This window comes from Lolium rigidum, chromosome 5 (assembly GCF_022539505.1).
Source record: "Lolium rigidum isolate FL_2022 chromosome 5, APGP_CSIRO_Lrig_0.1, whole genome shotgun sequence".
NCBI lineage: Eukaryota > Viridiplantae > Streptophyta > Magnoliopsida > Poales > Poaceae > Lolium > Lolium rigidum.
The window spans coordinates 40,268,957-40,284,746 of NC_061512.1; the positions used below are offsets into that span (position 1 = coordinate 40,268,957).

The 15,790-nt window shown below is 45.9% G+C and overlaps 1 protein-coding gene across 1 annotated transcript; it reads right to left on the bottom strand.

Annotated features, from left to right (window-relative positions):
• Nucleotides 1–10,032: 10,032 nt before the first annotated feature.
• LOC124655880 (cationic amino acid transporter 1-like) lies at nt 10,033–12,063 on the bottom strand. Its single transcript, XM_047194708.1, has 2 exons — nt 11,658–12,063; nt 10,033–11,411 (listed from the first exon to the last, which is right to left on the bottom strand). The coding sequence occupies exons 1-2, from the start codon at nt 12,061–12,063 to the stop codon at nt 10,033–10,035; spliced, it is 1,785 nt and encodes a 594-aa protein (XP_047050664.1).
• Between the last annotated feature and the right edge of the window lie 3,727 nt (nt 12,064–15,790).

The following is a 15,790-nucleotide window of genomic DNA, read 5'->3' on the forward strand; positions in this document are numbered from 1 at the left end:
ATGATAAATTCACAACAGCAGGAATCACAAAACTAAGTATAATGCTATAAACCGCATGGGCGCTGTGCCCAAAAGCAGTGTGCAATAACGCGCAGCTAATGTTCACGCATAAAACTAAGCTGAAAAATATACAAGACGCATGCAATGTGTATGGACAACAAGCAAAGCATTAGGATGAATGAATTTGTTCTTCATTCCTCCTCATATATTTCTTCGTCGTCTCCATTCGTGCATTTCCCCAAGGAAATATTCATTGAACTCCTTCCGTCCCAGTAGCAGCATGGCCCGTGGGTTCATTACTCATAACCGTAGCTTCCTCATTCTATCCACACGTACCGGCCACTCATCCTGTGCCTTTGTATCATGAGAGTACTCTCGATATAACCCAAATCCAAGCGTAGCAGATGCAGCCGTGTCGAAGAGTCGGGCACACTCGGTGTCGAGAGAGATACAACCGATATAATGCACGAACAAGGCATGAAAGCCAATGTTACCGAACCGGATGGAGAGAGCGGCTCGAGTGTCCACATCGGTGGCCACCACAGAGCGTGTTGTGCATCAACACAGAGCAAGCAGATCACCATCCGATCTCACAAGGTGTGAACTTGTCACGTCCAAGTTCCTTGGAAATGAAATTATGGGTCTCCATCTGGATAAAGTTGTTCTGCACAGCGCTTCGTACGATTGGTATCACTATTCTTCCGGACTCTAAATTGTCCGTTGCCATTGCATGATAGCTCACCACTGAATGGGGTAATGCAACGCATACCATGGTTCTTGATCGAAAATCTTCCTTCTCCTCACAATCTTCATATATATCCTTAGTTGGAGTGTCTCATCGACCCAACCAAGTTCCTCCTGTAATGTCCGCAAGTGAAGACCATAGGTCGGGGAGCTGATTGGCAGCAGATCGAACTCCGCAAACAAGCTGAGACCTGCGCTCTAAAGCCATAAGTGTTTGATGTCTTTGTGAGTGGGTTCAGAAGCCGCATCTTGTGCGGCGAGGTTCTTCCGGGCAAGCACGATGACGCCTACCGGAAAAGACGACGAAGCAGAATCTAAAATATATTGAAAAGATAACATTCAAGCACTTTAAGATTGAAAATAATAAGACTCTATGGTGACGCCACCGGAAAGCCGAGGAATTTGAACCCTGCACCGAACTGCGCAGAGATCTCATGGCGATGTAGCGGGATGTGCCGAGATGGAGGAAGTGTGAACTCGGCGACGGCTGTGTGGAAGTGGCGTGGTGTAGCATGATCCATTCGTGCAGCGTCGGCACGGGATCGTGTCGTAAACCCGAGCGCCGACTTCTACAGCACTTGCCTCATATAGCAGAGTAGCTGTCCACGCACCTCCTCTTTCGCTGCCAATAAGCATTCCGCCGAGCATGTGAAGTCCGTCCACCCGTGAGACCGCCTGGGCTCACCGGAGAGCGCTGCAGCAAGGAGAACGCCGCGCTCCCGATGCGCCGCCCCTCGGAGGCGTACGGGCCCGGGCGTGCGACGGGCCCGGGAGGCGACGTGGGCTCCGGGAGGGCGACGGCCTCGGAGCGCGACGGGCCTCGGAGGCGACGGGCCTCGGGAGGCGACGGGCCTCGGGGCGATGGCCGCCGGCACATTCTTTTCTTCTCCATCGCCGGCAGGGGGGAGGCCTTCAGGACGGCAAGGTTGGGGGCTTTTGGAGAAGTTGATGGGACGGGAGAGGGCGTGGTTTCCTGGGTGCGTGAGCCATGAATGAGACGTACTTGTGTAAAGTGGTGAGGGAGGAGAGAGGGCTTACGCGGCCCTAAATGCGACCCGCCAACAATGGCACGTCTTCCACGTCCCAGTACCGCGACACGCGTACTAAACAATGGCACTGTTTTCCACTTCTCGCGACCGCAACACGTCGGCCCTCGAGGCTCCAACCCCTCGGAAATTTTAGATATAATCAGGTGCTACCTCGAGTCATATACTAGCATTTTTTGTATGCCCGCTTTACTCCTCAAGTGGTAACACCGGCAGTAGTGCAATATACCTCGCTTTTACTTCCTCAAGTGGCTGGTCACCAGCAGAGTCAACAAATGGGATTAACTAGTTAAATGAGTTATTTAATGTGCAAAAATTCCGCTTCTCAAATCATAGATAAATCCTAGATGTAACCAAGCTTCACCGTACAAATTGGCCACTTCTCAAATCACCTAGAAGCTAAGAAGGTGCATGGTTTTTCCACAATAAGCCCTACTCCAAAACAAATGCCTTCTTCCCCAAAACATACTTTGTCCGAATGGAGACCATAACTTTCACACTCATGTAGATTTGTATTGCAAATAGTTTGAGGTAGGCCAAGATGGGTTTCATTGGTGCAAAACACTCTGCATTTTCCATTTTTTAAATCTCATATTTGAATCCCTTAGTCCACGTTTGCCACTCACTTGCCTCTGGGTTTCTTGATTACCACTCAATTTTGCCCTCTCCCTTCACAAACTTCACGCGCATCGCCCAACATTGCCTCCCGACACGCCGTCTAGCCCATGTCAACGCTGGATCGCTCCCCGGACGCACCGCTGATCAGTATGATCTAACGGGCAGGATAACCCCTATCTCTCCGGTCGGGCCACCACCCTCTCTCTCTCTGTCGCCGGTTAGCTTCACGCAAAGTTTGGTTTTTCGCATTAGTTTTCACGAGCTAAATTATAAACTATTTTTAGGCATTACTTTTCACGTAAAAATGATAAACCATCACCAATTTGTTGTAGCCATTACTTCACGCAAAAAATGATACACCATCACCCATTTCTTGTACCCATTACTTTTCACGCAAAACGATAAATCATCACCGATTTGTTGTAGCCATTACTTTTCACGCAAAAATGATACACCATCACCCATTTCTTGTAGCCATTACTTCTTCACGCGAAAAACGATAAACCATCACCGATTTGTTGTAGCCATTACTTTTCACGCACAAAATGATACACCATCACCCATTTCGTGTACCCATTACTTTTTCACTGAAATAACGCATAAATCATCACCGATTTTGTTGTAGCCATTACTTTTCACGCAAAAAGTCGATACACCATCACCCATTTCTCAGAGCCGTCACTTTCCACGCAAAAAATGATAAACCATCACCGATTTGTTGCTAGCCATTACTTTTCACGCAAAAAATGATACACCATCACCCATTTCTTGTAGCCATTACTTTCCACGCAAAATGATAAACCATCACCGATTTTGTTAGTAGCCATTACTTTTCACGCAAAAATGACCCATTTCTTGTACCCATTACTTTTCACGCAAAACGATAAACCATCACCCCATTTCTTGTAGCCATTACTTTCCTTTTTAGGCATTACTTTTCACGGTGAAATGGAGAAACTATACCCCCACAACTGGCTCGCCTCCTCCTTAAATTTATCGTGGTATAAACCCCCACAAACGTCACCTCCCTCCTGATTTTATTGTGTAAACCCCTCACAATCTGGCCATTCCTCCCCTTTATAAACACCTGCATCGACGGCCATCCCCTTTTGTGTCAATAGGTTCTCGCTTCTCCTCTTCTTCGCTCACATACACTTTATCCATTGCCATGGCTTCCACGCCCCGGACGCGGACCGGAAGGGGCAGGGGAAGGGGAAGGGGAAGGTGGATCATCATCATTGCCACCACCACCGTCAACACCGCCATTGATCATAGAGGAGTTCTTCATCGTCGTCTCATGAAGACCCTTGGTCAAGAAGGTACGCACGCGGCTCCTCTACATATATGATGCATGTGATTTAATTATGGGCATGTTCTAAAACCTTTAATTTCAAGGGTCTCCCATTTCAAACCATCGGCGCCGATCTCTTGGCAGTGAACTCCCAAAAAAAAATCAAAAGACTATCTTGACGGCAAGGAGCCAGCCAAGGTGTATCTCGCATGAGCACTTGACTCATGCCCTGCCTCTCGACCGTGGAGGTGGTCCTATTTGACTTGGGACAAGGCCTGATGTACTCCCGACAAGGGTCAGGAGAAATTACTTACTATCATCGGATGTGAGATTTCGGCTGGTTCCTATCAATTCTTCAAATATGAAGGCGATGATGTGCTCACAAAGTGAAGGTGTTCGACTGAACAATGTGCAGTGAGGTACTACTTACTCAGACGTACGAAGATACCGACGTATGAAAGCGACGACTCACTGTGGAAGCCATGCGATCCATCCCCTTTAGATAACTAATGTGGATTACGACTGCGCTGAACAGAGTGCTGTAGGCTTCATGCGGCACGATTTAGAGATCTAGCTCATTTTCTATATATTATGCACAAAAAATAACATTGCATTTCCACTTACTATTCTGAGCACCACATCCTTCCAAATAGATGCTACGTGCCGATGCCGAGGATCGGCATGGGCCTGGACCGCTATGCTCTGGCCACACGTCGCTAGGTCGAACGCTCTGGGATGCACAATGTTTTTATGCATAAGAGCCACTTTAGATTAAGCTGCGAAAATAGTCTACGTGCCATGGGCTGGAGGCGGCCTCTACGCAGCGGCTCTCATAATATATTCTCTAAATAAAACAGACGTACATCACAATGGGCCACATGGTCGCGGGAGGCCCCACGAGCGGCACATATAATTCCTTTCTTATAAATAAATAGATGACCCATCGGTTACTATCGGCTGCGGCAGTTCCACAGAGCGGCCCCATTTGCTGCAGCTGGCGGCGCACCGCGCTTATACAATCAGGAAGTAAACGCCCACTGCTGTCAGCGTGCAGATGGATCCACCTGGCTGTAAAGACGGAGACGGCTGTTGAGGAACCGACCACCCAGGACCGGCAAGGTCTCCGACTCCGAGCGGGCAACCCGCTGCCTTCGAGGGGCCTAAACTAGAGGGGAGGGTAAAACTCGAGGAAAAACTAACGAGCTGGGGAAAACCGAGTGGCCAACTAACGGCTAAAGTGCGATAAAATAGAAAATCCCACAGAAATATAGATTCAAGAGAAGGAACCCGATAATTTGTCGATGAAGAAGGGGATGCCTTGGGAATCCCCAAGCTCTAGATGCTTGGAGTCTTCTTGAAATATGCAAGGATGAACCACTGGGGCATCCCCAAGCTTAGAGCTTTCACTCTCCTTGGATCATATTGCATCATCTCCTCTCTTGATCCTTCAAAATCTCCTCCACACTCAAACTCGAAACAACTCATTAGAGGGTTAGTGCATAATAAAAATTAACATGTTCAGAGGTGACACAATCATTCTTAACACTTCCGGACATTGCATAAAGCTACTGGACATTAATGGAACAAAGAAATTCATCCACCATAGCAAAAGAGGCAATGCGAAATAAAAGGCAGAATCTGTCAAAACAGTAATCAGCCCGTAAAGATGGATTTTATTGAGGCACCAGACTTGCTCAAATGAAAATGCCCAAATTGAATGAAAGTTGCGTACATATCCGAGGATCACGCACGTAAATTGGCATATTTTTCTCGAGCTACCTACAGTAGAGGCAGGTCGAAATTCGTGACAGAAAAGAAATCTGTTTCTGCGCAAGAATCCAAATCTAGTATCAACCTTTCTATCAAAGACTTTACTTGGCACAACAAAACACAAAACTAAGATAAGGAGAGGTTGCTACAGTAGTAAACAACTTCCAAGACACAAATATAAAACAAAGTACTGTAGCAAAATAAACACATGGGTTATCTCCCAAGAAGTTCTTTCTTTATAGCCATTAAGATGGGCTCAGCAGTTTTAATGATGCACTGGCAAGAAATAGTATTTGAAGCAAAAGAGAGCATCAAGAGGCAAATTCAAAACAAATTTAAGCCTAACATGCTTCCTATGAAAAGGAATCTTGTAAATAAACAAGTTCATGAGGAGCAAAGTAACAAGCATAGGAAGATAGAACAAGTGTAGCTTCAAAAATTTCAGCATATAGAGAGGTGTTTTAGTAACATGAAAATTTCTACAACCATATTTTCCTCTCTCATAATAACTTTCAGTAGCAACATGAGCAAACTCAACAATATAACTATCACATAAAGCATTCTTATCATGAGTCTCATGCATAAAATTATTACTACTCCCAACATAAGCATTATCAATTCTTATTAATTGTAGTGGGAGCAAATTCAACAAAGTAGCTATCATTATTATTCTCATCAAGTGTAGGAGGCATAGTATAATCACAATCAAAATTTACTCTCCATAGTAGGTGGCACCAAAAGACCACTATCATTATAATCATCATAAATTGGAGGCAAAGTATCATCAAAGAAAATTTTCTCCTCAATGCTTGGGGGACTAAAAAGATCATGAAAACCAGCTTCCCCAAGCTTAGAACTTTCTATAGCATTGGCAACAATGGTGTTCAAAGCGTTCATACTAATATGTTCCATAGGTTTTTTAATTTTCGCATCAAACCATTCATGTCTTAAATCAGGAAATAGAATAAGAATCTCATTGTTGTCCATTATGCCAAACTAGTGTAAACAAGAAACAAAAAGATGCAATTGCAGGATCTAAAGGAAATAGCTTCGAGCACACACACAACGGCAACTGTAAAAGTACTTTACTCCGGGACCGGAGTATGAGTGCCTTTTACCTTTCCTCCCCGGCAACGGCGCCTAAAAATAGCTTGATGTCTACGGGTGCTTCTATTCTTGTAGACAAGTGTTGGGCCTCCAAGAGCGGAGGTTTGTAGAACAAGCAGCAAGTTTCCCTTAAGTGGATCACCCAAGGTTTATCGAACTCAGTGGAGAAAGAGGTCAAAGATATCCCTCTCATGCAACCCCGCAACCACAAAGCAAGAAGTCTCTTGTGTCCCCAATACACCTAATAGGTGCACTAGTTCGGCGAAGAGATAGTGAAATACAAGTGGTATAAATAAGTATGAGCAAGTGGCAACGGCACCGTAAAAGTGCTTTGCCCAGGACAAGAACAAGCAGAGTAGTAACGCAGCAGAGTAGTAACGCAAAGAAACAAGAAACAAGCAAGCGATAGCAGTATTTAGGAACAAGGCCTAGGGATTAGACTTTCACTAGTGGACACTCTCAACTTTGATCACATAACAGAATAGATAAATGCATACTCTACACTCTCTTGTTGGATGATGAACACCACTAACTGTGTAGGATTACACGAACCCTCAATGTCGGAGTTAACAAGCTCCACAATATTCGATGTTCATGTTTAAATAACCTTAGAGTGCATGACAGATCAACACAACTAAACCAAGTACTAACATAGCATGCACACTGTCACCTTCACACTATGTAGGAGGAATAGATCACATCAATACCATCATAGCAATAGTTAACTTCATAATCTACAAGAGATCATAATCATAGCCTACGCCAAGTACTAACACGGATGCACACACTGTCACCATTACACCGTGCAGGAGGAATAAACTACTTTAATAACATCACTAGAGTAGCACGCAGATATATTGTGATACAAAACACATTGCAATCATAAAGAGATATAAATAAGCACTTCACTATGCCATTCATAACAAAGAATAAGTATTCTCGTGAAATATAGCCTAAGAGACCCACACGGTGCACACACTCGTCACCTTTACACACGTGGGACAAGGAGTCTCCGGAGATCACATAAGTAAAACCCACTTGACTAGCATAATGACATCTAGATTACAAGCATCATCATATGAATCTCAATCATGTAAGGCAGCTCATGAGATTATTGTATTGAAGCACATAGGAGAGAGATTAACCACATAGCTACCGGTACAGCCCCGAGCCTCGATGGAGAACTACTCCCTCCTCATGGAAGACAAGCAGCGTTGATGAAGATGGCGGTGGTGTCGATGGAGGAGCCTTCCGGGGCACTTCCCCGTCCCGGCGGCGTGCCGAACGTAGACTCCCGTCCCCCGCATCTTGGCTTCGCGATGGCGGCGGCACTGGAAGGTTTCTCGTGTCGTGGCTTTTCCGTATCGAGGTTTTAGGTCAGGGACCTTTAAATAGGCGAAGAGGCGGAGTCGGGGAGGCGACGAGGCGGTGACACACTAGGGGGGCGCCCCCCCTAGGCCGTGCCGCCCGTCATCCGGGGGCCCAAGTGGCCCGCCTCCGGCGACTCTCGGTGTTCCGGAAGCTTCGTGGAAAAATAGGATGCCGGGCCTTGATTTCGTCCGATTCCGAGAATATTTCCTTACTAGGATTTCCGGAACCAAAAACAGCAGTAAAACAGAACCGGCCCTTCGGCATCTCGTCAATAGGTTAGTTCCGGAAAACGCATAAATATGACATATAATGTGTACAAAACATGTAGATATCATCAATAATGTGGCATGGAACATAAGAAATTATCGATGGAAGCCGGTGGCCTGTTACACCCCGTGGCCAATGCTTACTCACAAAAGTAAGTGAACTATTAGATCCTTAGACGGGACAGTGGGATGAGAGGGTAGTTCGTGACACGTTCTAGGAAATGGACGTGCAAATTATTTTGGCAACCCCAACGCGTAATGATTTTGAAGATTTCCCGGCATGGCATCATGATGAAAGGACACAAATGTCGCCTAGAAAAGGGTGAATATGCGGTTGCTTAACAAACATGGAATAAAAACTAGCGTTTACTTTTTCAAGCCCAAAACCTATATACTATGATTCACCTATGTGCACCCACAACTTATGATAAGCAAGAAAAACAACTATGTGATAGCAAGATAGATAACTTCAAGAATGAAGGCTATCACAAAAAGTAAAGTGAATAAGTAAAGATCTCGGTTATAGAGATATAACCGAAGCACACGAGGATGATGATTTATCCCGAAGTTCACACTCTTGTGAGTGCAAGGTGCGGTAGCTCAGTGCTCCTGAGCATCACAGGAGGCCTCACCATGAGGTGTGTTTGCACCATGCACACCAGCGCCACAAAGGCGTCACCCCAAGATGTTGTAGCACATCACACACCGAACGCCACAAAGGCTTCACCTTATTCTCCGGTGACCCTCGCCACAAAGGACTCGTTCACGGTTCCACTAAGAGATTTCCTTTTGGGCGGAAACCATGCCCTACACAAAGCTTACACATCCACAACTTAATTGGAGACTGCCAAGAAATTACCACAAAGGCCTCAAAGCCGTCTAGGGTAAAGAACCCAAGATTAACAAGCTCCTCACTTTCACTTACACGAATCTTAGTGGAAAGATCAAACCAATGCATCAAATCCAATGGTAAATCCTTCACTCCCAAATTTCACCAAAGCTACAAATATTATTGGGGAAATAAGAGAGAAAAAACAAATAGAAAATCCATAAAGGGGAAACTGATAGCTAGACCTAAGACTAACCCTAATGTATAAGAAGATTCTTGGCTACCTCTCCCATGCTCACTCGTGACGGCAGCGCCGCCGGAGGAGGGGGACAAAGGCGCCAGGCGGAGAGACCTCTAGACGACTCTCAAGGGAGCGAGAGGAGGAGCGATGTGGAATTTAGGTTTGTTTAGATTGTGTAAACAACTTCTCCTCTTTGAACTGGAAATATAAATTGCACTTCCGACAACAATGAAGTAACAAAATAGGGAAATACATGTTGCTTCATAGAAGCTATTCTTCATAAACATAAGTGAAACCAATTGATCAAAGCAACTATAGTACCTCACATATATCATTAATGACCGGAGTCTTCATGTGCCTTATATGAAACCCGTGTAACGCAGAAGTTTATTATTGCTCAAGATATTGCTTTTTAAGAACCAAAATAAGTTTTCTGTTTGCAGTATACAAAGTGTTCTTTTGTTTATGGAGAGTTGCAAAACATTTATACTTGTAGCCTTTCCCTAAATCTTTTGACTTTTTTTATCTTGCATTGCTAATGCAAATAAGCAAATGATGCTAGAAAAAACTCATTACATTAGCGTGAGTAGGCTGCATGCAAGGATTTTGCTAATCTCAAAGTAAACACAACAAAGTGGACGCACCAAACAAACACTACCCTCTTATATCTGGTATACATGAACTAATTCCACACATAACAGAATGAATTTATATAGATAGACTAGTCAGCTAACGATTTCTTCCATGGTTTAATTTCCGGCTTCGGCGGTGACGTTCTTGCGACCGCCTTCCTCCACCTTTGCAACGGCGGCCTCGGCAGCGAGCGCCTTGGCGGTGTCATAGGAGGCGTGGAGGCCGACGAAGAAGTAGTACGCGAGCAGCGCCGCCGTCCATATCGTGAACCTCATGAACGACTTGCCGTCGATGGACCCGAGCAGGAAGATGTTGATGAAGATGGACGCCGATGGCAGCCACGGCACCAGCGGCACGCCCCACTTCTCCGGCACCCTCGCCTTGGGCACCGCTAGCTGCAGGTACAGCGTCGCCGCGAACCACGCCAGCACCGTCACCGCATACACAACCCACCCGCCGCCCGCCGCAAGGCCCCAGTATGACGCCGTGGCGATCGACGAGACGAGGATCACGACGAGGCAAGAGACTAGTTTGGTGCGGTTGGAGTTGGTGGTCTCGCCGGTGACGTAGTAGCGGCGGACGAGCAGCGCGACGGCGACGAGCATGAAGATGAAGAGCGTGGAGATGGATAGCAGGTTGGAGAGGATGCCGAGGTCGGTGAAGAAGGCGATGCAGGCCGTGGCGGTGAGCATGGCCACCGTGGCGCGCACGGGGGTGCCCCAGCGCGGCGAGACGACGGCAAGGCACGGCGGCGCCATGTGCGCCCGCGCGATGTGGGTGAGGTACCTGGCCTGGCCCACGGAGTTGACGAGCAGCACGGTGGTCATCCCCTTGAGCGCGCCGAAGGCGACGACGTACTTGGCCCAGTCCATGCCGACGGCGGTGAACGCCACGGAGAAGGGCGCGTCGGCGTCGATGTCCTGGTACGGCTGCATGAGGCAGAGCGTGACGGCGAGAATGCAGTACACCACAGTTGTCACCGCCATGGCGCTGACGAGTCCGATGGGGATGTCCTTTGCCGGGTTCTTGGTCTCCTCCGCCATGGTGCTGACGGCGTCGAAGCCGATGTAGGCGAAGAAGAGCACCGCGGAGGCGGCGAAGATGCCGTGAGCGCCGAAGGGCGCGAAGTCGTCGGTGAGGTTGGAGAGCTTGGCCTTGGAGAGGCCGGCGCCAATGATGAAGATGATGACGGCGAAGTGGACGATGGAGAGCACGTAGTTGAAGCGGGAGGAGCCCTTGGTGCTGATCACGGCGAAGATGCAGATGAGCGTGATGACCACGACGGCGATCGGGTCGAGCCGTGAGTAGTCCTCGGCGAGGGAGGTGGCGTGGATGCGGAAGTCGTTCGGGTGGTGGTTCAGGAGCGTAGCGAAGTAGGATGTCCAGGCCCGAGCCACGGCGGCGCCGCCGATGCAGTACTCGAGCAGGATGTTGCCGGCCGCGACGAACGCCATGAAGTCGCCCAGCTCCACACGTAGGTACGCGAACGAACCACCTGTGCAGACGTACCATGCACAAAAAAAAGTTAAAAAATCCAATTTTTTAACTAATCCACATATTAACGACGTCAAAGATGTGTGGATCGATCACAACTAACTTGTAACAAACATCCTTAAATTTCTCTAGGACTGAACAAACTCCTAACAACAAAGATTTTGCATAAAAAAGGAGCTCGAAGAAACAAAGATTTTCAAGGTGATCAATGCATGGAGATCGATCGATGGATGGAGCAGTGAGTCACCTGCGACGGGGATCTCGATGGCGAACTCGGTGTAACAGAACACCGAGAGCATGGCCGAGACACCAGACACGGCGTAGGAGAGCACCACAGCCGGCCCGGCCGCCTCCTTGGCCTCCTGCCCCGTGAGCACGAAGATGCCGGCGCCGATGACCGCGCCGACGCCGAACCAGGCCAGGTCCCACCAGTTGAGCTCGCGGCGCATCTCGGCGCCGCTGCGGCCGCGCAGGTCGTGCACCTCCACGTCGGCGTGGGACCGCGCCGTGAGCCGGTCCTTGAGCCTCGGCCCGGTCTCCAGCAGCGCGCGCCCGTACGCGCCCCAGCTCGCGAAGGACGGCTCCGGGAACACGTCGCCGCCGCAGCACCCGCGCCGGCGCACGCCGACGTCCGCCACCTCGCCGAGCGCCATGGGTTGTAGGTTGCGGGGTATCTTGCTCGGGATCGAAAATGCAGATGCGATCGTTCGGGTTGAGCGTATATATAGAGGTGGAGGAATCCCAGGGTTAGTTCGTTTGCATCGAATGGAATCAGGGTGAGTTCGTTAGAGCTCAACAGCTCTGCAACTGTCGAATCTCGCCTTCTTGGGCCAGGCCAGCTTACTACGAAAGAAGACCACGAGGGGGATGGCGGCCTGTTCCTATTAACAGCTGTTTCCCTATTCATCCTCAAAACAAAATCTGTTTCCCTATTCTCAAAAAAAAAAAAAAATCGGTTTCCCTACAAGATTCTAAAAAACCATTCTGTTTTTCCCTAAAAAGGAGCATATTTTCAGTTTTCTACCTGTTATATCAAAACTGCACTGTGTAATTTCATTACAGAAAAGATTTGCACATTTTAAAAGCTTTTGCTTAGTGAAAAATCATGCTATCATCGAATACTGTTCAACAGTTATTGAATCCTACTTGATAGAATAAAGAGGGTACTCATTTTAGGTTCCTCGGGTTAGAAGTAAAACTTTTAGGTTCCTCGTTGCATTTCGTTTAGTACCTATCTTCTATTATATATAAAATCAGTAAATATGTTGCCCTCGCATGTGCTAGTTTAGTTAAAGTCCATCACTTTGACAGGGTCGTTGGACAACGATACATGACTACACATATCTAAATGCTTATTTCACATTGCTAAATCTTCATATAGAGACCACCTAAACCCAAGTGTGATCTTCAACAAACACTTTAGCTATGGTAATGTTATGCGCAAAAGTTACATGATGAATCTAGGAAAAATAAAGCATAGAGGTTGGTCACACCTCTTAGGACGAGGGGCTGATTGAGGGAGATGAACAACTCAAATCTTACATCACGAATTATTACAAATGTCTTTTTGGTCCTCCTAAAGAGAGCTCTTTCTCTCTCGATGAGACCTTAACAGACGACATACCCTAAGTGTCTATGGAATAAAATGGGGGCTTCAGCTCCTTACTCGGAGGAAGAGGCAGTCATTTTCCAAATGGAACGTAAGAAAGCACCAGATCCGGATGGCTTCCTTGTAAAGTTTTATCAAACTTTTTGGGAGACTATCAAGGAAGACCTTCTAGAGATGTTCAATTTTCTTCATGCTGGACAGCTAGAACTATTTCGTCTAAATTTTGGTAAAGTAATCTTGTTACGAAAAGTTAGTGAGGCAGAGAGGATCCAACAGTTTCGACCTATCTGCTTATTAAATGTAGGTTTCAATATTTTCACGAAAGTGGTCACCATTAGACTAAATACGGTGACAGATCATGTAGTTCAGCCATCGCAAACCGCTTTCATGTAAGAAAGAAATATCCTTGACACGTACTTTGATGGATCATGGATGCGGTGGACGGAGCAAGACCCTAATAATGACAACACCCCTTGGTTTGTGAGTGGTGTTCGCGGAAACTCAAAATGGAGGCCGAGCTACTCTCGTGTTGTTCACCTATACATACATTAAAGCATTGCGGGTGGAATCAAATGTGAGGACGGTTCATGCTTATGGAATTTCGCCAGTGAAGTAACGAGAATAAGGTGAAGGACGACATGATATATCAACTTTGATCACGAGGACAACCACAGATTAGAAGAAAAGTTATCATTTTGGTGTGCCAAGAGCACTATATGGGGAGCACGGATGTGGAAGATCGGGACTAGTGAAATCCTTTATACACACGTCTTTTACATTTGTCGTGCTCTTTATTTTTCATCGACCAATTTCTCCTTCCATGAATTTGACAACATTTTTTTTATCTTAAATTGGTCGCATTTTTTCATATGATACAAGGTCTTTATGACCGCATCTGTGGTAGGCCGGGTGCCATCCAAGATTGCTAATGCCCAGTTGTAAGCCACATGTGACCCGGTATTTGTGGGCAACTTGTTAGAATCAACGAACAACCTTAAATGAGATAACATATGACGTAATGTGATAAGTAGGAGATAATATGTTGCTAAATTATTAAATGGGATAAGATACATCACAAATATACCAATGGAGGAGGGATCGAGTAAAACCTGAATTTAATTTTATTCTAATAATGAAAAATGCAAGGAAGACCAAAAAACATAAAGGTTGTGTACACACAATTTGTAGAGTTATGTACATGTGGCAGCGAGCACATGCTAATGTTGAGAGCCCTGCATACCTCATACTGTAGCAGTTGTATTGTATATATCTGCAGTGGCTAAATATCAGCCAGACCAAAGTGTTATATCTCAGCTACTGAGACGACCTACTAAGTAGTACTTTGAACTCCCACCTACTATAATTACTTGATCCTCATATATACAGCGTGTGTGAGAGAGAGCGCTGCTGGGATTGAAATGTTAGATCATAAGACCATGGATATCAGCATACTTCTCTACTGCTGAAATATATTCATGTATGGACCATGGATCGAATCAAGAGTATTACTGCTACATTTGCAAATCTGGCTTGGGAGGCAACGGGCATTCAACGTGTACATGATAGAGCTTCCGTAGGACGTGGAAAGGCAGCGATTTGTAGATATCTCGGAGTCTTAGTTTTCATTTCTCTATCGTTATTATGTTAGGCAGAGTCCACTACTAGCTGTGTTGGACTGTTGGTACAACCTTGGCAATGCATATGCATCGCCAGGGTGTACTCTAACTTATGGGTGTGAGAGTTAAAGGAAGAAAGGAAGGGACGCGCAGATGGTGCAGTTAATCTGGGGCGAAGGTGATAACAGAGCCACTATTTCTATTCAGCTTTTCTCGAGATTCGTGAGAGGGGGTGTTGAAGTGTATAAGTAGATTGCTTAGCCCTTTTCATCAGTTCGGACTTTTGGTTCAATTGGCTAGTGCATGAAGCTTAACAGTCCCCACGTGAAAAGGGTTGTCATGTGTATAAAAATAGAAGTACTCTTTACAAATACTACATTTACTATTTAAACAAACTTAGAAGGACTTTATAAAATAAGTACGTATATTGCAGAACTACATAGACATAGTGTCCGGACTACATGACCAATTAATATAGAACTCTATAGATGCAATTTACGAAATAACTTTTAAAATACTAAATATTAGACTTATTTTGAAGATCTCGTTGCGAGGAAGTCGAATATGAAAATAAAATATCATTTGAATTTATTACGTGAAAGTTGTGTTAGTTTTTCAATTAGTAGTATATTTGGAGAAGAGAATTTTGTAAAGTGAGTAGTCAAATATGTGGAACCCAAGAATGAACATCCTTATGCCATGCAAGAGCTTAGATTTCAACTTTGCCCCATATCTCATATCAACTTCACGGATGCATTTTCGAAAACGAAGCAAGTATAGCCTGAAGTTCTTCATCGCGCTGGTTGGAAGGTACTCGACCACAGGGGTGATCAAATATACACAGTAATTTTGGAGAAGAGAATTTTGTACACAGGCCTGAATTTATTACGTGAAAGTTGTGTTAGTTTTTCAATTAGTAGTGTATTTGGAGAAAAGAATTTTGTAAAGTGAGTAGTCAAATATGTGGAACCCAAGAATGAACATCCTTATGCCATGCAAGGGTTTAGATTTCAACTTTGCCCCATATCTCATATCAACTTCACGGATGCATTTTCGAAAACGAAGCAAGTATAGCCTGAAGTTCTTCATCGCGCTGGTTGGAAGGTACTCGACCACAGGGGTGATCAAATATACACAGTAATTTTGACGGACGGG

Coding starts and splice junctions, on each gene's coding strand:
- LOC124655880 (XM_047194708.1), bottom strand. CDS start 12,063: ATGGCGCTCGGCGAGGTGGCGGACGTCGGCGTGCGCCGGCGCGGGTGC. Junction 11,412..11,657: donor CATCGAGATCCCCGTCGCAG/GTGACTCACTGC, acceptor ACGTCTGCACAG/GTGGTTCGTTCGCGTACCTA.